The 21,679-nt window shown below is 52.1% G+C and overlaps 1 protein-coding gene across 3 annotated transcripts in view; it reads left to right on the top strand.

Annotated features, from left to right (window-relative positions):
• Positions 1–21,679, top strand: part of LCA5 (lebercilin LCA5) — a 489,123-nt gene that overhangs the window by 102,098 nt on the left and 365,346 nt on the right. For all 3 annotated transcript variants that reach the window (XM_069606295.1, XM_069606293.1, XM_069606296.1), the window contains one exon: positions 12,614–13,025. In XM_069606295.1, coding sequence (XP_069462396.1) covers positions 12,647–13,025 — 379 coding nt within the window. In that variant the 5' untranslated portion in view covers positions 12,614–12,646. The remainder of the gene's footprint in view (positions 1–12,613; positions 13,026–21,679) is intronic.

Here is a 21,679-nt window from a genome sequence, read left to right as displayed (position 1 = left end):
CTCCTCTGGAGCGAAGGCTAAGGAGACAAGCTGGACCCCTGAAGGTTTACCCTTACATCTGGGATCTCCATTCACATGGTCAGGTGAGCCACAAACAAAACATTTACAAAATGCTTTCTGGAATGGTGGCTTGCTCTGACCTCCTTCTGGTTTACCACCAGAGGGTACGCTACTCTGATTTGGTTTCCCTTGTGGTTTACCCTTATTGTTCTGTTTGGGGCCCTCTTTGGGATTGGAATTATTAGAATTCTCTTTGGAGTCCTTTTTTGGCTGTTTCCCCTCATCCTTTTTCTGAGTTACCCCAGAGTCTTTGTGAGTAGCCCTGTTGGCAACCCACAAGTCAGCAGCCTTAGCTAGTTTCCTGGAATCTAATTCCTTTGAATCAGCCAATTGCTGTCTGAGCTCAGGAGAGCAGGCATCATAAATTGACTCCAACATCACAAGATTCTTCATTCCCTCATAAGTGTTCACCTTGTAACCCTTAATCCATCCCTCTAAGTTCTTCAAACTTTCACTCACCCAGGTAGCCCAAGGGGTACCATCGTGCTTTTTGAGGGTCCTAAACCTCTTAAGGTACTGGGAAGGGGTCTTCCCAAATCTAGCTATCAAAGCTAGTTTCACACATTCATAATCCTTCTTATACTCCTCCCCCATCTGCATTACCACATCAGTTGCAACACGGGGGAGCCTAGAGAACAACCAGGGAAGTAACTCATTTCCTGTAATGTTCTGGAGCCCATGATTATATTCAAACAAACTCAACCAGTCCAATACATCCAACTTAGGTTCATACATACCCACCCACCAACTCCTTAGGCATCCGGGGTCTTTTGGGACTGGAACTCCTAGAGAATTCGGAGAGAGAAGCACTTTCCACAGAAAATGTTTTCATTTCTAGCTCATGGTTGAGCTCCATTTCTCTGAGCCTTAGTTCTTGGTGCCGTTGTTCTGTTTGAGCATTCATTCTTTTGAATTCTAATTCAAGCTTCATTTTTTCTAGTTCCATATATTGAGGATTAAGTGTGGGACCTGGTAAGGGTACAGTAGGCACAGCTGGCAGGGCAGGTAGAGGCCCAGGGGAGAGAAGTCTAACATCTTCCACTTCCTCTTCTGCTTCTGACTCCAAGTTATCAATACTAACATTCATATCAATATCATTGCTGTTATCTACAGTTGCTGGAGTGGTAGGTTCCTCTGAACCACCATCCAGAGTTTGGTTTGCTAACAACCTTTCTATTAGCTCCATTTTCTTGCCTTTAGTCAGGAGATTCTTATGCTTACAGAGAACTCTCAAACAATCAGCAGTTTTTGTAGCAAGGGACTCTTGACTATAACTTTCCATAGTTGACAGGTCTTAGAAAATACTTCTTTTAGTGCTAAGCTTTGTGGTTAGTTGCACTAAGGTATCTTTAAGCACACTAAAATGTATACTCAATACAAATCCCACCGTTGTACACCAGTGTTCGGCAGAAACCTGTGCAGTTCCCTTAGGGACCACTGCAAAAGATTTAAGACTACAGGTGGCTGGCAGTAAACCCACTTGGTAGCAATCTGTACCACACAGATTCACTTGATAGCTGTGGCTGAGCAGTCAGACTTCCCTCAAGAAGAGTTAGGCAGTATACAGAGCATACAAAATAGGTACAGAAATACAGTAGCACAAGCAAACACTGACCAGAGCTTGGGTGTAAAAGTATATAATTATTTATTTAACACACACTTATAAAACACACGAGCACTAAATTGGTAAGATAAATTCAAAACACAATCACTATTATCATATGTACATTCCTGATTACTTGTTGGACAAGTCTTAGTTAACATCACTTATTTCCAGACAGAGGTGAGTGCTTAACGTTCAATGGCACTTCAACAAGTTAAATAAAAAGGGAGGGAAAAGCAGAATTATGGAAGCACGCACACAAAACACTTTTTAAAGAACCACAGCAAGTTAGGAAGGCACAGTCTACTGGTGAGCAAGGAAGTTTAGGTGCCAGGCCCACTTTCAAGGGAGCCAGGCGGAAGATGCCCAAGATCAGACAGTTACACAGAGTCTTCGAAGTTTGTGGAGGTAGTTCGAAAAAAGGTTTAGTTCAGTTCAGAAAAGTTAGCTAAGGTGTCCCAGGCTAACCCAGGTTCGAGAGACGAGGATTTAATACAGCCCGTTCAATCGGTTGCAAGGGAAGCCAGGCGGAACACGGTACCTTAAATGGAGAGGATCCTCCAGCGGGGGCAGTTGTTCCTGGCAGCGGGTGCAAGTCGCAGCGTCGTCCAGAGAAGAGAAGATCTCGTCGTGGAGGAAAGATGAAGCTCGTTGCACTGCCAGGGAAGAAACCAGCCGCGGAGTTCTCCGTTACAAAGGTACTACCCTTTCGGTTCGCGGTAATGGTGAAAACGTAGTATCCCGGTTGCCGGGGTGCTGGGCACAGGCAAGGCGGCCGCGAGATGCTCCAGGAAGGCGAAAAGAAGGTAGACTGGTTATCCCCCCCAGTCAAAGGAAGAAGACTCTCTGGGCTGGAGATCTCCTCTGTCGTTGGGAAAAGTGGTGAGACGGTTCAGCAGGGCTCCACCGGTGGTGTCGTCGTTGCAGGCCGGCTCAGCTTCTCCCTCCTCGGATTCTTTAGGTACAGTGGCGATGTCTGCAGTTCCAGTTCCCAAAGCCCTGCTTTTATGCAGCACACCCCCATTCACTCAGCCTAGCTGTCAATCAAACATGCTAAGTGGTGAGCCGGCTGGCTCACCACTTGGGCCAATCACGCAAGAGTGCGACTTGAGTTACCAAGGTAACTCAGTCCAGGGTGCCTAAACCCCCTTCCACACCCCCTGTGGTACCCAGACAGAGTGGCACCACTTTTGAGGCTTCTGTGGAGAAGCCCGCCAAAAAGTGGAACAAAGGGCTCGACTTGGGTTGGAGTCACAGAAGAGAACACAGACGCCATTTTAGAATCGAGTTCTGGCAAAAAATACCAACCAGCTAATTAATATTAAATAAATAAACCGGCGGTATGTTCGAGGCTATAAGAATTAAATAATTAAAGTTGGTAGCCTCGAACAATGGGAAAATCCCATAGAGATATATTTGCGGTCGAATATAAAAAGTAGTATCCACTGCCACCAGCCAAAACTCGATCAGGGGGGACGGAGACGTGCCCCCTCGAACAACTGGTTTCTTTTAATAATTTGGGACTAGCAAAGAGAATGGTGACTTTACATGCCCTGGGAGACAGTAGTCAGTCCCAGGGTATGGAGTCTATGTTGGGGGGTCGCTACGACACCCCTGGGTTACGGCACGGAGGGTGCTGTGTAACCCACATCAAAAAAACACGAGACCCTATGGAGTAAACGACCCCATAGCCCATAAAACACATGGAAAGTTAAAGGAACACCTCAAAGCATGTCTAAGAGTGGGGGCTAAAGAATCTCACTCTTAGCAGGAGAGAAAAAAATAAACCCCAAAAATCCAGCAAAGCTGCTGGGGGGGGGACTCACTAGGGTTGGGAAATTAGCCTTACAGAGAATTCTCCCTAACAGGGCTCTTTACTGTGGCCTATGCTAGGGCCATGAGGAAGTGCTAGGGCCACAAGTCAGAGACCGGGGCCTCCCCTCTCAGGCCACCAGTGCTCAGTTCATATGGGCCCTCCGGGCCTTTTGAGGTGGGGGTGTAGGAGGAGATCAGCGTGAAGGTGCCCCTCCCGGGGGGCCCGAGTGGCGAGTGCTGGTGCAAGTGGCAGTGGGTCCGGGAAGAGGCCCAGACCAACCCGCGCACCGCCTGCAGCTGTGTCTTCGGTCGGGTGCGGAGAGAGGGCGAGCCCCCCCCCCCCCGCAATCGGGGCCGCGGGAGGCGCTCCAGAGGGAGATGAGGCCTCGGTGTATGATAGGCACCTCTATGTATTCCAGGGGAAAGCGGGGGGGGGGCACCTACCTTCTCGGCTGTGCTGCTCCTCTCGGCGGGGCGCTGGACGCCGATGCAGTTCGAGTGGCTGGACGGGGGTGTGCGCGGACACCAACGCAATGCGCCCACCAGCTCCACCAGGGTCCCCGATTCAGGCAGTGAGGCAGAGACTGCCTGGGAGAGCTGCAGCGCGGCCCGCACTCTCTGCGGGGGATGGTGGGAGGGACCGGGCACCTCAGAGTTCGTTACAGCTCAGCCGACTACTCAACTGCTGCATGTGTGCTCGGGGAGGGGAGGCACGCGCCGTTGGCCTTTTCTCCCGACTGGGTCCACAGTTTTCAGCCGGAATTTCATTCAGCTGGTGGGGGACCGGGTCATGCTGCTAGGGCTGCCGTTGTTGTGCACGGGGCGGGGGGTCAAAAGTGGGGGCTCGGGTCACTTTTGGGGCCCGTGGGTCTGGAGCTCAAACGGAGGTACTTCTCATCCGTGTGCCCCTGGTGGCCGATATGTTTCTTTTTAACTTTCCTAAATATGACTCTCTTTTGGCTTTCGAAATAGTTGTCCGTATTGCTTTCTTTAAATAGTGCCCTCTCCTGACTCTCATTAATACAACCGCACCTTTCTGGTCTGTTTGTCACGTTGTTATTTTGCCAACTCCTTTTCTTTACATCAGCATGGTTTTCAAATGGATTTGTTTTCAGCTTTACATCAGTTTGGTATTCAAAATTAGTTATTTTGCCCCTTCACTCTCTTTATAATGTGTCTTTGGTTGGGGCATCCTTGCTAGGCCAGGGAACGATCACAGAGTGCCCTGGGGTCACACCGCAATAGTGAACTCCCCGGGTCTGGCATGCGCATCTGCTAGCTCTGCTGCCTCCAGGTCTTCTGCTGCTTCATGCGGCCCGGCAACCTGTTTCCTTTTGGCCCCCTGCAATCTACACCACAAGAAAAAGGAGCTTTCTCTGCTCCAGAGGCTCTCCGGTGCTTGCCTGCCACTTGAGCCTGCACATAGCGGGAAGCTAAGGCAGGCTCCAGCGGCAGGCGTGCACCAGAACCTGCCTTAGCTTCCTGCTGCACAGCCTCTGCAATTCAGGTCTCCAGGGGTAAAGCTTTCAACTTCAATGCTTCTTGCTGTGCAACCTCTGCAATTAAGGTTTAAAGAGGGAGGAAGAGACCCTCTCTGGACCAGCAACTGCACGGCATACGACAGTGGTCAAGGCGTCTGTTCTCCAGATTCTACTTCTCCTGCAACTTGGTGAGACCACAGCTAATCCACTTCCTGCTGCTACTCTCCTCTATGGCCGCACCTGAGGGGGGGGGGTCCTATGTGCCTCGTAGTCTCCCCAGGTGTGGGTCATTTCTACTAATTGTCTGCAACTTGCGGTCTCTTGCCCCTGCAGCCCTTTTCTTCATCCCAGTACTTTGGGAATTGTGGGACTTGGCCTCCACAAGGTTAAAATTAGTTTTTCTATTAAAAGTATCAACACCAATTTCATTTGTTTCCTTATTTATATTCCCCAAAGGAGTATTATAAGGATTTAATGACAAGCTCAATTTTACTGCGAAATTATGGTTCGTAGAGTTTATTTCTGTAATTTTTAAAGACTCATCTTCAATATTCACCTGGGAATCATACGACCGTTCATCCCTATGAATGTCAGTGATTTTACAAGGAGTTTGAATTTCACCGACATTGAGCTAATTGGCTTGGGAAAATAAAAGCTTTCTCTGACACCAAACCATTATGTATTCCGGTATCCCCAATACTTCCTTCTTTGAAGAATACAACATACAAATTCTGCGTCTCACCCAACAGAGTCTTCCTGGGGCCCTTCTTCTCACAGGTGATCCTCCTGGCTAATACCAAGGAAGAGTCTGCCTTTCCCTGGCCACCTGGGAGGAGACTTTAGGTAGGGTCTTTTGTGAGGGCTCCGCAGGATTCATCACGCCACTCATGGCTGAAGGCAAGTCTGATTCTGTGCTGCCTCACAACCCTCATGAAGTGTACAGCGTGCCTTCGACCATACTACCTAAAAGAGGCAACTACCTTAAAGAGGCAGAGGTATATCTGTTGAACAGTGCCTGTTCACCTTTAATTGGGATCACTGTTGGTTTAGTAATAGTGTGTAATAGTGTGTTTGGTTTAGTAATAGTGTGAGGCTGAGTAGGAGTTGTATTCACTACTCATTCCTGTAGAAGCGGTAGTCATTTTGTCACATCTGCAATTCCATTCTGACTGTAAACATTTTCAAGAGGAATTTTGCCTCCTCTGTAGATGAAACAAGCCCCATGCTGTTTTTTGTGCTGTTTTACTTTTCACTCTAGGTGTTTGGCCCTGGAAGGCCCTTGACTAATATATGAGCCACACCTGGTGACGAAATAGCCTGGCAAACCAAAGCTATGCATAAACATTTGTCTTTAACCCTTTGTGCAGCAAGGTAAGGTTGTATTTGCCTCTGTAAAAAAATAAACATAAAAAAAAGAAATCTACATTCTCCAGCATGGGGTCTGGCATGGATTCACATGCTCATGAATATTCCCCGTCGTCAGGCTGGGAATCCTCGGTAAAGAAAAAACCAGTATCAGTTTCGTTTCTGATCTGTCTTTCGTAGTAATAACCAATCACTGGTCTCTGCATCATACTGACCACAGCCAATGACTGCCCTCTACCTAAGCACCGACTCTGGCAGCCATCTTCAGATTTTTACCGCATGTTCATGTGTTGGGATCCTCGTGCTATTGCTCTCGAGCGTTAGTGCTATTTTTTTTCACGTTTTTTCTCAAAAACTTCATTTTTTCGGTCAAAAGAGCCTCAAGCTCCACCGACTCTCCATCCGATCAACGGGGACCCGTGTCGGATTCGTCTGCGCCCCTCAAGGGTGAAGATTTCGTCGAGCTACGCTTTTGGAGGACTCCAGAAGTTTCTCAGGCCCGGTCATGGCCCAGGAGAAGGGAAGCTCGACGCCCGGAAAGCTGTTCAGGGTCTTCCCTGGATGCCAGCTGCAGAACGTCTTCAAGGAGGACGAACACTCTTTTTGTCTTTACTGCCTACATGAGGACAAGACGCACGTGGAGAAGGACTGTGCGTTTTGCGGCAACATGTCGGAGCGGACCATGAAGGACCGCCATCAACGTCTCGCCAACTGGCTGGAAGGGAAGAGCCCGTCCGGCGAGAAGAAGAGGAAGAAATCCGAGCGGTCTTCTAAGACCTTTGAGGACGCCCCGGCGACGGGGGTCCAACATAAGGCCAAGCACCTCGAGTCCGCTGGCACCGGGAGCGCCGAACGGTCGGGCTCTACGGGCGCCAGGCTGGGCGCAACCTCCCCGGCACCATCAACCACGAGCCAACGCTCTAGGTCGGGTAAGAGGAAGGCCGAGCACCCGGCGAGGCTCCTAGAGAGGCCCCGGTCGAGCTCGAAGGCGGAGGGGGAGCGAGGCACTGTCCCCCCCTCAAGGATAAGGCAGTGAGCGCACCTAAGGTGGTGAAGGCCTTAATCCATCCGGCCAAGCCCTCTATCGAGTCTGTCGCGGTGGCCCTGGCTCAGCCTGTGGAGGCTACGCCAGTGGTGGCGACCTCGGGGCTCAGAGTCTCCCTGCCACCTCGGAGGGAGTCCTCTTTTGTGCCCATCGATAGGACCCCCGTGAAATCCCCCGTGGGGAAGAAAAAGGGGGGGCAGGGCGTCGTCGTAGATTCGGCCTCAACCTCGGAGGAGGAGCTGGTCGAAGTCTTAAGCCACGGCCTCGGCGTGGAAGAAGACCGGCCCGTCGGGATGGATCCCGACGCAGGTGACGACGACATCGTCGAGGGTACCGACGGGGCCCCTGATCGCCCGTCGGATTCCCCTGTGCCAGCGCCGCGAGACAGCTCGGTGGCCATTTTGTTGGCTATACAGTCTTTATGCTCAGAGATAAGGACGAGACTACCGTTGCCGACGGAACCTCTCCCGTCGGGGGATCCAGAACCGGGACCTTCTGGGGTTCCCCCTACCAAGAAAAGAAGGATCCACCCTCCTCCTCCTTTTCAGCCGTCGCGCCCCTTCCAGCCCTCCTCCCCGTCCACCCGAGGGGATGATACGGGGACTGACACGGCAGCGACGGGTACGGACGACGAGGTATACGACGAGGATGTACCCTCGTCGTCTCCCACCAGGGCTTCTCCGCCCGACGAGATTGGATCGTTCCACTCCATGATCGCCAGGGCATCCGAGCTTTTCCAACTCTGCCCTGAGGAGAAGAAGAAGGAAGGTTTCCTTTATCAGCGGCGCAAGGCCAAGAGGAAGACGGTCCTCGCAGTGCCTCTATTGGACGACATTTGGGATGAGGGCCTCACCCTCCTCAAGAACCCTTCCAGCTAGAAGAGACCGGTACGAGAAAAAGTACCGGGTCCCGGACGCGGCCCCCCTGTGCCTCCGGGCGCAGCCTACCCCGGACTCTGTCGTCTCCGCGGCGGGCAGGAAAAAAGCGCGGGGGGGGTGCGGCCTCCACATCGACTTCCCCACCGGACGGCGAGGGAAAGAAATTGGACGCTATGGGACGCAGAGTCATCTCGTCTGCAGCGACGACGATTAAAGCTGCCAACGCCTTGGCTATCGTGGCCCGATACGACAGGGAGCTCTGGTACAAACTGGCGCCCCTGCTGGACTTCTTGCCGGACGACAAGAGGGCAGAGGCCCTGGAGATCCTGCAGGAAGGTGAGGTGGCTTCGGACCACGCCATTACCGTTGCGACGGACATCGCCGACACTGGGTTCCGCCAGTTGGGCAACGGCGTTTGCCTTAGGCGGCGTGGATGGCTCAAGGCTACGGACTTCCGTCAAGACGTTCAGACCAGAGTCCTGGACATGCCCTTCGATGGGAACAACCTGTTTGGGAAAACAGTGGACGATTCCCTTCAGGCCATTAAACCGGACACCGAGACGGCCCGGGCCCTTGGAGTTCTGCAACAACGACGGACGCCCTTTCGGAGCAGCGGAGGCAAGGGCCCCTCCAAAGGTTCCGGCGGCGGTTTCTCCTCCTACCATCAAGCGGCCCGCTCGTCGTCTCAGGAGGCCTACAGAGGACGAGGCAAGTCTGGCGGACCCCGCCGTCGTCGCCAAGGACAAGGCGGCAAAGCCTCGTCGAAGCAGGATTGAACCGGCCGTGGGGTCGGGCCCCCACCGAAGCACCCCGGTGGGAGGCCGGCTGGAGAGCTTCGTCAGCGTGTGGGAGTCCATCTCCACCGACCGTTGGGTGCTGGACGCCTTGGCCCGGGGCCACGCGCTCGAGTTTCAAAGAAAGTGTCCGCGCGTTCCCCCCCCGTGGCCAGGAAAGAACTTCACGTCCCTCAACTTCTCCTGGAGGTAAAGGCGATGCTCGGGAAGGGCGCCATCAAACTCGTTCCAAAGAGGCTTCGGGGCTCCGGAGTTTACTCGAGATACTTCCTCGTGAAGAAGAAGACGGGGGGGATGGCGCCCCATCCTGGACCTGCGACGTCTGAACAAGTTCATCAAGGCGCAAAAGTTCCGGATGGTCACCCTCCAGCACGTCCTGGGTCAGCTGGAGGAAGGAGACTTCCTGTCGTTGTTGGATTTGGAGGATGCCTACTTCCATATTCCCATCCTGAAGGGGCACCGAAAATTCCTCAGGTTTGTGGTCCAAGGGCGTCATTACCAGTTCAAAGCCCTCCCCTTCGGACTACGGTCGGCACCCAGGGTGTTCACCAAGTGCCTCGCACCGGTGGCGGCGCAGCTGCGCCGCGAAGGGATCCACGTCTACCCCTACCATGACGACTGGCTCATCCGAGCCAAGACAAGGGAGCTCGCCGTGGTTCACACGGCAAGGACCGTCCAACTTCTCACGGACCTGGGATTCTCCGTGAACTACGCCAAATCCCACCTGGTACCCGCGCAAGACGCTCTGTTTCTGGGAGCGAGGCTCAACACAGTGTCCCTTCTGGCCTCCCCGTCGGAGGAGAGGACCAGGACCATCCTGGGCAAGGTGCAGCGGATGTTGGTGGCCGACGCGGCCAAGGTGAGGTCCATCAAGTCCCTCCTCGGAATGATGTCTTCCTGCATCTACCTCATTCCCATGTGCAGGCTCCGGATGCGCCCGTTGCAGGAGTTCCTGGACGCGCGCTGGATCCAAACGACGGGCAGCTTCGAGGAAAGGATCACACTCGACGAGAGTTTCCGACGAGAGATCCGGTGGTGGGGCACCCGCGCGCATCTGACGGCGGGCATGGACTTCCAGACCCCAGCCCACCAGGAGACAGTGTCCACGGATGCCTCCCTGGAAGGGTGGGGAGCGCACACCGAAAATCTGCACGCAAGAGGCCTTTGGCTCCCGACGGAGAAATCCTTACATATCAACGTCCTGGAGCTCCGTGCAGTGTTTTGGGCCCTCAGGTCCTTCCTTCCGTCCCCCAAGGGCAAGGTGGTGAGGATCTTCACCGACAACACCACCACCATGTTTTACATAAGGAAACAGGGCGGAACCAGGTCCCCAGCACTGTCCAAGGAGGCGCAGGACCTGTGGCATTGGGCAGTCGCCCAAGGGATGTTTCTGGTGCCGTTTCATCTGGCAGGGATAAAAAACACCATCGCCGACTCACTCATCAGGGAGTGGGAACTACGGCAGGATCTAGTGGATCGCCTCTTCCGACGGTGGGGCACACCCCAGATCGACCTGTTCGCGACGGCGACGGCGACGAACTCCAAGTGCCGGAGGTTCGCCAGCAGGTTTCCCCAGGCGAGGAGCATGGGCGATGCTTTCTCGTTCCCCTGGGAGGGCCTGTTCCTCTACGCGTTCCCTCCTTTGCCACTGCTAATCCGGCTCGTCAACCAGCTCAAGAGGTCACGGTGCAGGATGATCCTCGTCGCACCTGCGTGGCCGAGGCAGATATGGTTCCCGGACCTTCTGGACTTGTCAGCGTCCCCGCCAATCAAGCATCCTCCACCACGACCCGAAATCGCTGAACTTGCAGGCCTGGCTCCTGCAGCGCTAGAGTTTGGAGGATACGACATACCGGCCGACTGCAGAGAGGTTCTTGCAAAGGCCAGGGCGTCCTTGACTCTTAAATGCTACGGACACAAATGGAAGAGGTTCTCTGTCTGGTGCCACGCACAGAAGATTAACCCTCTACGGATTACGGCTCCCCAAGTACTGCCATACCTGCTGACGCTGGCCAAAGCTGGACTGGCACACGCGTCCATCAAGATTCAACTTGCTGTGATCTCCCGATACACCAGAACCACGGGGCGGACGTCCTTGTGGTCTCATCGTCTGGTGAAAGAGTTCATGAAGGGACTGTTCAGATCGTTCCCGCCGGTGAAGGCTCCGGCCCCGGCGTGGGAGCTCAACGTGGTGCTGACCAAGCTCATGGGACCTCCGTTCGAGCCTCTGCACTCGGCCCCGTTGAAGTTTCTGTCGTGGAAAACAGCGTTTCTTGTGGCCATCACCTCCGCACGACGGGTGGGAGAGATCCAGGCTCTTTCCTGCAAGGCCCCGTACTTGACTTTTCACGACACGAGGGTAGTGCTCAGGACGCACCCCTCCTTCATGCCCAAGGTACCGTCGGACTTCCACCTCAACGAACCCTTGGTGTTGCCTGTATTCTTCCCGTCACCTTCGTCGCCGGCTGAGAGAACTTTGCACTCGCTGGATGTGGCTAGAGCGCTGAAGTTCTACGTGGACCGCACAAAGTGTTTTCGGAAGGCGTCACAACTCTTTGTGAACTTTGGACCTGTCAATCAGGGGAAGGCTCTCTCGAAGGCTTCCATTTCCAGATGGCTCTCCGGCTGTATCATGTACTGTCATCGGTTGGCAAACCGACCGCTGCCTGGCCGTCCGAGAGCCCATTCCACCAGAGCGATCGCAGCTACCACGGCGTTCCTTTCTGGTGTGCCCCTGCTGGACATATGCAGGGCTGCTACGTGGAGGTCGACGCACACCTTCACGAAGTTCTACTGCGTCGATCGGGATTCCAGGGAGGAGTCCAGGGTCGGCCAAGCAGTGCTGCGCAACCTGTTCGCCTGAGGTGAGCCTGGTGGGGAGGTAAGATGCTTAATGTTGAGTTTGATGCAATGCTTAATGTTGAGCCTTTGCCACCTCCCGTGGTTGTGCATGTGTGTACTGCTATGTATTCTTTATTCATGAGCATGTGAATCCATGCCAGACCCCATGCTGGAGAAGGAACAAGTTACTTACCTGTAACTGTTGTTCTCCACCATGGGTCTGGCATGGATTCACATGCGAACCCTCCCGCCTACCCCTCTGCGGCTCTTCACTTGGTCATACTGCCACTTCACGTGCTTCCAAATCTGAAGATGGCTGCCAGAGGCGGTGCTTAGGTAGAGGGCAGTCATTGGCTGTGGTCAGTATGACGCAGAGACCAGTGATTGGTTATTACTACGAAAGACAGATCAGAAACGAAACTGATACTAGTTTTTTCTTTACCGAGGATTCCCAGCCTGACGACGCGGAATATTCATGAGCAGGTGAATCCATGCCAGACCCATGCTGGAGAACAACAGTTACAGGTAAGTAACTTGTTCCTTGCCACATACCTTTCTTTCCATTGCAGTAACATGCTTTCATAAATCCAGTTTATTGTATGTATCATCACTTTACTTTCAATGAGGATTTGGCTGTGTAATTGGCTTAATTCACGCAAAAGTGAAATTAAGGTGTGTTGTGAATTAAACAAAATATTTTTTCTTTGTGCTTTTTTAATTTTTTATTGCAGAGAAATGCATCTTGACGGTTGCTCACAGAAAATATGAGCTTCCGTAGCTTAAGCTCAGAACATGCCGATAGCACATCAACTGAGAAGTATCCGCTGCCCTACAAGAGTCCCAATGAGAGAAAGGGTCGCACTAATAGCAAGAACATTTCAAGAGTACAGCACCAGAAAGGCACGCTGAAGGAAGACAGCAATTTAACCATGGGGGAGAGGGGAAGGACGAGGAGCCGGGACCCTGGTCCGGACCGTGGCTCTGACAGTGATAAGAACAGCGACTCCTACTATTCAGATGATTATGACAATACAACATATGGCTCTGAACGGTCACCAACACCAAGCTCAAAGGCTTTGTCTTCCACCCTCCAAAGAAAACCTCGTAAAGCAATGAGGTCTAGCACTCCTCTACACAATCAGGGTAAGCATGTAACTACCATTTACATTGTTCTACTGCATTTACCTCTGGCTTTAATCTGAGTTCCTCAATGATTTTACTTCAGGGGATTTCCTTAAACCTTATTTCTTTAACCCGCTATATTAAGTTTCTAATGTACAAAGCGTTTGATTTTCTATATTATTTTACTTGCAAGGGAGGGTGCAAGATTTCCATTGGCATCACCTGAGCTCTAGTATGGGAACAATCATGTTTTTTATGAGCGTTCCTAATTTGTGGTGCTTTTCGGTGGTCTTTATGTATTACAACATAGTTTCACTGCAAGGTCACACTCCTCTGCATAAGCTTCACAGTCAAATATCAGATGGAACAGTAAGAGATTACGAATAATGAAACCAATGCTCAGGTCTGAAGTGGCTATGTTTGGGCATTAAAACTGGGGACAACGCTGGTAATTCACTTCTTTTTGCAAGCTACTCATTAGTGCAGAAGAAATGTGTCCCCTTTGTCATGTATTCAGAAGGCACATGGCAGATCAATTCTGGTCACACAGGTCCTCTAGTGAAGTATGCTCACAGGCATAAGTAAATAACGGTGTCCTAATTTAGGTAGGATGAGTGGAGGAGGCCCCAGCATGATCTTGTGCCGGAAGGTGAAATTCAAAACCATTTGTTTTAGCAGCTTGAGTTGGGAAATGTAAGCTTTAATGATTTCCCCAATATTCTGTACAGGGCATCGAAATAAACGTAGCCCATGCTTTGTGTAGTTGTAGAATATAAATCCAAATGAACGGATGATGTTGGGGAAGACAGGTACAGCTTGGTTCCAAAGATAACATACTACAATTCCCCATCCCACGAGTGCGGTATGTGTGAGTGAAATTGGAGGTGAGGTGTGAACAGTTCACCGTGGCTTTTTGGGTCCTACCAAGTTACGTACAGGGATGATCTTGAATTCCTGTCCGGTGCGTCCTGTCCAGGAATAATTTTGTTTATATTGTCAACAACCGTCATCCACCGCCGCCTGCTTTATAATTGATTCAGAGATTACCCTTTATATCGGAATCGGTTTTAGGCACACGCAACTATTCCTTCATGTATTTTCAGCAAGTTTCATAATCGATTAACAGATTTCACTGTGTTCTTCTCTCATATGAGTGAATGGAAGAGTGTTTGTTTATACGCGAGTGCTACTTTGTACATTCTTTATTGTTTGACAATCAGCTGTCAGTTTCACATATCTTTTACTCATACGTGAGTGATTCTACTGAGGATACTGTTGCCTGCAAGTGCTCGCGCAAAGGGATCCGAACGCTCGGTCACACTCAGTGGCTTCTGTATTCCTTCCTTTCCGTGCTGCAGGGCTTCTACGACTGCTGGCTTTTGTTTGGACCCACACCCTTCCTTGCTGAAGGTACCTTCGGTCCGGCCACGCAATTAAGGAGCCCCTCTTGCTCCTGAGACTTTCGACTTCACAACACCTTATAGCCACAGTCTCTGGCATGCTTCCTGCTGCGCAATCTCTGAAATTAGGTTCACATGGGGAAAAGCAGTCTTTCTTCACGCTTCCTGCTGCGCAACCTCTATACTTCAGCGTTTGGGGAAACAGGACCCTCTCAGGACAGACAGCTGAAATCTGCTTCTTCAAAGTTCTGGCGTCCCTTCTGTACACCCAATTCTGCCTGGATTGCCAACACCGTGCTCTGCTACTGCATTCACTCCGGTTACAGCTCCATCTCCAGCTACATCTCCCCGAGGGGGTCTTTTAAGCCTCTTAGCCTCCTTCAGGTGTGGGTTATTGGGCTTAATTGCCTGTCTATTGCTACAGCATTGCTCTTCAGACCTCTTCCTCATCCCAGTACTTCTGGGTTTATGGGACTTGTACTCCCAAACGACAAAATGAGGTCTCTTTGGCAACCTCTTATTTTTAAATGCATATTTAGTTTTCCTAAATGCATTTAAAGAAGACACGTTAGAATTTATTTGGAAGGAGGAAGGCAGTTGGTTGGTATTTATAGATTCCTTTTCACTGTAACTTTGGGAGAAAGGGGGGTTTTCAACTTTCAAAGTCTTAAAAGGTCTTACTTTCCCTGTGCTATTTCAAGATGTCACACCAGTTTTACCCATATCAACTGGCTTAATATGTGGTTCAGCTACATCATAACGAGAATAAGCCATTACATGTTTTGGCCACTTTGAAAGGGTCTTCCATTTCAAGGAAAAATACTGTCTTGTCCCACGGGTTCTTCTTACTACCCTCAGCCTTCTCTCCTCCCAGGTGATCCTCCCGCAGTACGCCACCCCCCAAGGTCAGGATCAGGAACCGTCTGCCTTTCCCTGGCCACCTGAAAGGAGACTTTAGGCAGTGCTTTAGTGAGGGATCTGCAGGATTCATCACAGAACATTGCTCATAAGCAAAATTGCCTCAGGGCAGTAGTGATGCATTCCTGTGCACGCCAGTTCCTGATCTCTTCATGAAGGGGATCTGGCCACCAAATAATCTGGTTTGACCCAGTACACTCTACAAACATGGAGTGTATGTCCTTGGTGCAATGATCTTTACAGCAAGGGATATCCACCATTAAAGCGCAAGTGACAAAGAACTTGGCAGGTTTAAGCATGGACATTGCCTCACTCCGGGACAGAGTGAATGCCAACAAACGAGCCATTTTTGAATTAAGTGATCTAGCATCTAAGATGAAGGAATAATTAGTCTCTTAAAAAGAGAGGATCTGGAAAACAATCTCCAAGGGCCAACGTTCGATTTAAGTTCTTGAAAGATGGAGCGGAAGGGGGTGATTTACATGTAACCCGCTGTGAGTTTTTCAACATCTTGCAGCTTAGTATAGAGTGGGTCCCAGAAACCCCTCCAGCAATGCAAAATCAAGAGAGAGGCCCTCATTACGACCCTTGCGGAAAGCGACTGACCGGAGCGCCACAGCGTAAATAGCGTTTCCGCCATTGCACGAAGGAGCAAAGTGCGGCCCATTCCGACCCATCGGGCACGAGCACCACGCCACGGCGGAAGTGCAAAGTCCGCGATGGCGGAAATGACCCCAAAACGGCCCACACCGCCGCCGTACGGCGCCCTAAGTGCAATACCGCCACCCCTCTTAGCGGTCACCGCAGTGTGCGCCTACCGGAAAGTACGGTGACCGGAAATATACGGAAACGGAAGTTAAAACATGGGCCCGGAACGGGAAACATCCCGGCGTACACCTATAAAAACACTAAAACCACACAACCACTAAAATCACTACCCTGAAACACACCCCAACCCGTCACCCACCCTAGCGAAACCAAGACAAATGGGAAAAGTAGCGAAGAAAGCGTGCGACCGCAAGCGGCAGGTCCACTTCTCCCGCGAGGAACTCACCGTGCTAACAGAGACCCTCCAGGAGAATGCTGCCGTCGTCTTCTCCACGCAAATGACCAGAACGGCACTTGCAAACAAGAAGACCATATGGGCTCTGGTGGCACAGCGGGTAAGTGCGGTGGGGACCGCACCCCGCACCCCACAGCAATGCCGCAAGCGATGGGACGACCTGCGGATACGCGTCCGCAGCATACTCTCTGCCAACCGCAACATTGCCACAGCCACCGGGGGAGGTCCTGAATCACCCATCAAGTTGACCCCCTGGGAAGAAATCTGTGCCTCCACCATCGGAATGGAGAGCATTGAGGGAGTCGGAGGGATGGAGAAAGGAGTGCAGACATCCGAAGATTCAGGTAGGTGTACCAGATAAAACAATGCCAAATCCACACAGTCCATCCATGTGAAGTACCATGCGTCCACATAGTGCAACAGAAACACATGTCCAGGAGAACGGCCACACACATCGGCCTGATAGCGCACGTTAAAACCCACAATAAATACATAAATAATTAAAAACCCCTAATACACGCACTACACGTGCAGCAGGCACACCCTAACTGCAGGCTGCCAAACAACTGCACCCTCACTCCACACACAAATCAAAGCACCTCCAAGGACCCGACCCAAATCACCCTCAGGTACCACCCCAGAGCATGTGATACAATGCCATTCCAATTCGCACAGACCCATCATTAACCCTCGCCCTCCTTTACTCCACCACAGGGTCCGATCCAAACGACGAGCTACAGGACACCCCTACCAGCACACCTGCAAAGAGGGCCAAGACCAACGGCCAGAGACCCTCCACCTCAGCTGCACGCATCAAGACACGGCAGCAGCACAAATCAGGTGGCAGCACAGAGGAGGGAACATCAACAGGCACCCCAGCAGCCAGCATGCCCACAACACCACCACCACAGGTCCCCCCAATGGATGCCACAGAAGGCACTGCCTCTGGTGGCAGCAGCACCATAGGTGACACCCCATTGATGGCAGCATGCTCCGACACAGAAAACGGGGATGTCGAAGTCAGATCCATCCATGACCTGTCCCAATCCCCCTGTCTGTCCCATCCCGTACAACATGAGGATACCACGCAGGGGCACCCACAAGACAACGACTGGCCATCCCCCCCAAGCCCTGTGGCAAGGCAACATGAGGACAACAGCCCCTCTGTGACACCCCCGCAAATGGGCATGGCCCAGCAGAGGCAACAGTCCCTCGACCAGTTAATCGTGCAACAGCAGCAAATGGCCACGCTCCTCAAGGACCATGCCGATGAATGTGGGGGCACTAAGGCAGACATAGAAACATCAACTGAGACACTTAGGGCAGAAATGGAGAGAGGCACAGAGACGCTGAGGGCACAAATGGAGAGTAGCACCGAGAGCCTGAGAGTCCAAATGGAGAGAAGCACCGAGAGCCTGAGGGGGGAACTGCATGCGACGTCCAAAGACGTATGTGCCGAACTTGCCGCAGTGCGCCGTGTGCTCACTGAGCTCTCGCAAACCCTTAGGGACATGCATGGACGTGAGCAGGCAGACACATCATCCGTTGCAAGTTCCGTCCAGGGCAGCCCCCAACGTAGATCTGGAAGGAACCTGCGCTCCACAGGCAGGGGTGCCCCTGATACCCGCAGAGGGGGCTTGCAATAGCGACAGCCCACTGACAATGAGCATCTTTGGACACTGGGGTTCGTGGGGGAGGTAGGAGGGTGGAGGGGGTGTGTTGGGCTCACTTGGGTGGCGGGTCGATAGGGTGTTCAACATGACATCACATATGCCATAAAAAGTGCACGATCAACCAATGAGATGTGTGGACATTGATTTCTGTGTACTAGGCCATCATAGGCGTACAGTCCATGTTGTGCATGTCCCAGACACGCACAGTGCCACGAGTCCCGTGTCCATGTATCAGCCACCAGGCGTGAGTGCTAGAAGCATGCATCAATGAGATGCTGACGAATGTCACGGGCCTCCGGTGCCTCGCAGACTCCATGAGGTGCTGCCACATCCCCACCCTCATCATGACCATCATCAGGTGCTTGCAGTTCTGCGTCAGGGGGCATGGGCACATTTCTACGTACGCACATGTTGTGGAGCATGACACATGCCATCACCATCTTTGCAACCTTCTCATGGCGGTACAGGAGTGCCCCGCCAGACCTGCTGAGGCAGCGGAAACGAGTCTTCAGTAGGCCGAATGCCTGTTCAATGACTACACGGGTACGTGAGTGGGCATGGTTGTAGTCCTCCTCATGCTGGTCCCGTGGGTTCCGGACTGGTGTGAGGAGCCATCTCTTCAGTGGATATCCAGCATCACCTGTATGTGGACGAGAAACGTATGATGTGGAATGCCATTGCTACGTACGCACACCCCCACCCTTCCTGCCAGGTCATTGCAAAATCACATTCCCCACATAATCATGCATGTAATGAGACTCACCGAGTAGCCAGGATCTGTTCCCTGCGTGTCGCTCCATGTAGCGTGGTATTGTAGAGTTCCTCAAGACCATAGAATCATGGGTTGATCCAGGGAATCGGGCACAACAATGTGTAATGATCCTGTTGGAGTCACACACCATTTGTACATTCAGGGAATGAAATTGTTTTCTGTTGCGGTACTGGGCCTCCATGGCATGTGGGACGACCAATTCCACATGGGTGCAGTCGATGGCACCAATGCAACGCGGTATGCCGGCAAGTGCATGGAATCCCACTTTTGTGTTGGTAATTTCCTGCTCCGAGCGTGGTAGAGAGATGTAGTCGTCTGCGTGCTGCAGGAGGGCATCGAGCACTTGCAATAGTGTCCGTGAGAACAGTGGCTGAGAAATGCCATGTAACTGTCCGACTGTGTGCTGGTAGGTGCCTGTGGCCAGGAAGTGGAGTACAGACACCACCTTCAGTAGGGGTGGGATGGCGGTAGGGCTATCTATCATGCTGACAAGGTCAGCCTGTGTCATGTCCACAATGGCGGCTATGGTGTCCCGGTCCAGACGGTAGAGGGTGTGGATCTGCTCATCCGTGAGGTTGAACGGATGTGCTCGGAGGCGTGGGATTGCGGGCTGCCTGCGTGGTGGTAGTGGCTGTGCTGGCGGCCCTTGCTGGCCCTGCCTTGGCCTCCTCCTCCTCCTGCGTCTCCTTCGTGCGGCCGGTAGCAGTTGGTGTTCGTCTTCTTCTTGGAGTTGGAGTAGTTGCAGTGCTATCAGGTCCCCCAGGGCCAACATCGCGAGTCCTGCCGGTAGCATTTCGGTGTGGTTGTGGGAGGAGACTGGCTGTGCAATTTATGTGTTTTCAGGCTGTATGGCCTCCACCTGTGGTGATTAATTCCACCTGTGCAAGCTGCTCTCCCCTTTGGCCGAGCACGTCCCGCGCACAACGCTGCAAATCTGGGAATGGCATCTTGCTATTGCAATCATGTATTTGTACCCGATGGCCGTGTAACATTGGTTGACATGTTCATTCTGCTGTGGTCCCATTGTTGCACATACTATCTGTGCAGTCGCGAACAGACTTGTGAAGGGTCAGTGGAACGTAGTACTCGAGTAACGGTGGGCCCTCATGCATCACTTTACCGAGTTGCAATGACGGGCGGGGCGTCCCATTTGTGGGTGAAGGCAGTTGACATTTTCACACACAGCCGCACTCGATGGAATAATTAGTGATTTCAAACGGCCACAGATGCCTTTTCGGCGTGATGTTGCAAATGTGGAATTCCAAGGGCGGCGCTTTCGGTTTCCAGCTAGCGGCGAGGAGATGCCCACAGGTCGGACTGCAAATATAACGTTCTGTTGTTCAATGTCCTTGAGACAGGGCCCATGGCGAGGAAGCAATGATTGATATGAATAGTTTGGGATGCGCAATTGCTACGTGGGCGATGAGGCCGGCCGTTCCCACATACATGTTACTTCACAACACTGGAATTACGGGCTGGGGCACTGTGGATTTTGCAGGCTGCATAACGCACAGACTCAATGGATGTTTCTAATGTTATGTGAGTAATTATTCAGGCATTTTGATTCCGGGATGAGGGAATGATGAATGGATGCATGGGCAGGGGATTTGATACAGAGTTTGCCATGTACAGGGCTTCTTGGGATCTATCCGCCTCCCCTACGCTATGTGATGCAGGGCTGCCATGGTGGGACCATCGTCTATCTGGCCTTGTTGAGCCCTCCCTGTCTCGACACGCCCTCAGACACTTGTGTCCATGCACATTAACATTCCCATCTGATGGATTCTGTTTTGACAGACGCATGCACAGGTACACTCGTTTGTGATGGTGTTTGCACCTCGATATAGATGGTTAGGAGTCGCAAGTGGTTTTGGGGTGGTGATGATCCTTTGGAGTGGGCTAGCATGCATATGGCTGTGGATTTCGTGTGATCATTGAAGTGAGTTGTTGGAATGTAGTTCTGATGGCCATTCTGTTCTTTTTCTTTTCTTTTGGTTGACAGGTATCTCCTCCCCTTTTGCCACTGCCATCTGTATGCCACTCCTGCAGATGGGTTTTACTCCCGACACCTGCTGCTTCGTGTTAATCAGTGGAGCAGCATTACGATCTTATGGGACGATCGCCAATGGCCCACATGCCCTTACGCAGTACTGGTGGCTCGGAGCAACATTTCGGCCTTTCAGCTGGACTAGTGCCTCCCCATTGGGACGGCCCTGCGGTTCTGTGCGCTTCCATGTTGCCTTTTCGTACGTGAATGTGGCTCTGTGTACCATGAGGGAACAGGACGACACACAAGTAGTGGCTGGTCATTTCTTGCGGATGCAGCCCACAATGGTGATTGGTGTTTAGGAGTTCATGGCCTGATGGCTGTATGGGCTTGGTGACTTTGATGTGCATTAAATTTCTATTCTGATTTGGCCCGTGTAGCATTATTCTTTGCAAGTGATGTGGCATATGCCTATTTGGGGGGCGATGTATTGTGAGGAGATCTGCATTGGGTTCCAGCTTCGGAGTTTAGTTGCGTGGTACTGTACTGTGCGCGTTTGCCTACTAAGCCCGTGAGGTCAGGGATGGGGGCTGCCAATATGACAGTTTGAATGTTGTCATGCTCAGGGGCGGGGGATTGGGTTTTGTGTAACAGATGCCGGTCAGCCAGGTGGACTGGTGGAATGATGTGATTCTCGGAATATGGCTGGTCACAGGTGCCTGTGTTTGCGTGCGTTTCTTGGTGGGGGACTGTGGTCATGTCCATTGGGATGGCTTCTGTATTCGTGCCATCTGTGCCCTGCAGCTCCCATTGGCCCCTCTTGTGTTTCTTTTGTTCGTTGCCATGCATGGGTGACTTGTAC

The sequence above is a fragment of the Ambystoma mexicanum genome, chromosome 4p (assembly GCF_040938575.1).
Source record: "Ambystoma mexicanum isolate Mex_15411 chromosome 4p, UKY_AmexF1_1, whole genome shotgun sequence".
In the NCBI taxonomy this organism is placed as follows: Eukaryota; Metazoa; Chordata; class Amphibia; order Caudata; family Ambystomatidae; genus Ambystoma; species Ambystoma mexicanum.
Note: the sequence above shows the minus strand (reverse complement) of the source record. Positions and strands in the feature narration are given on the sequence as shown.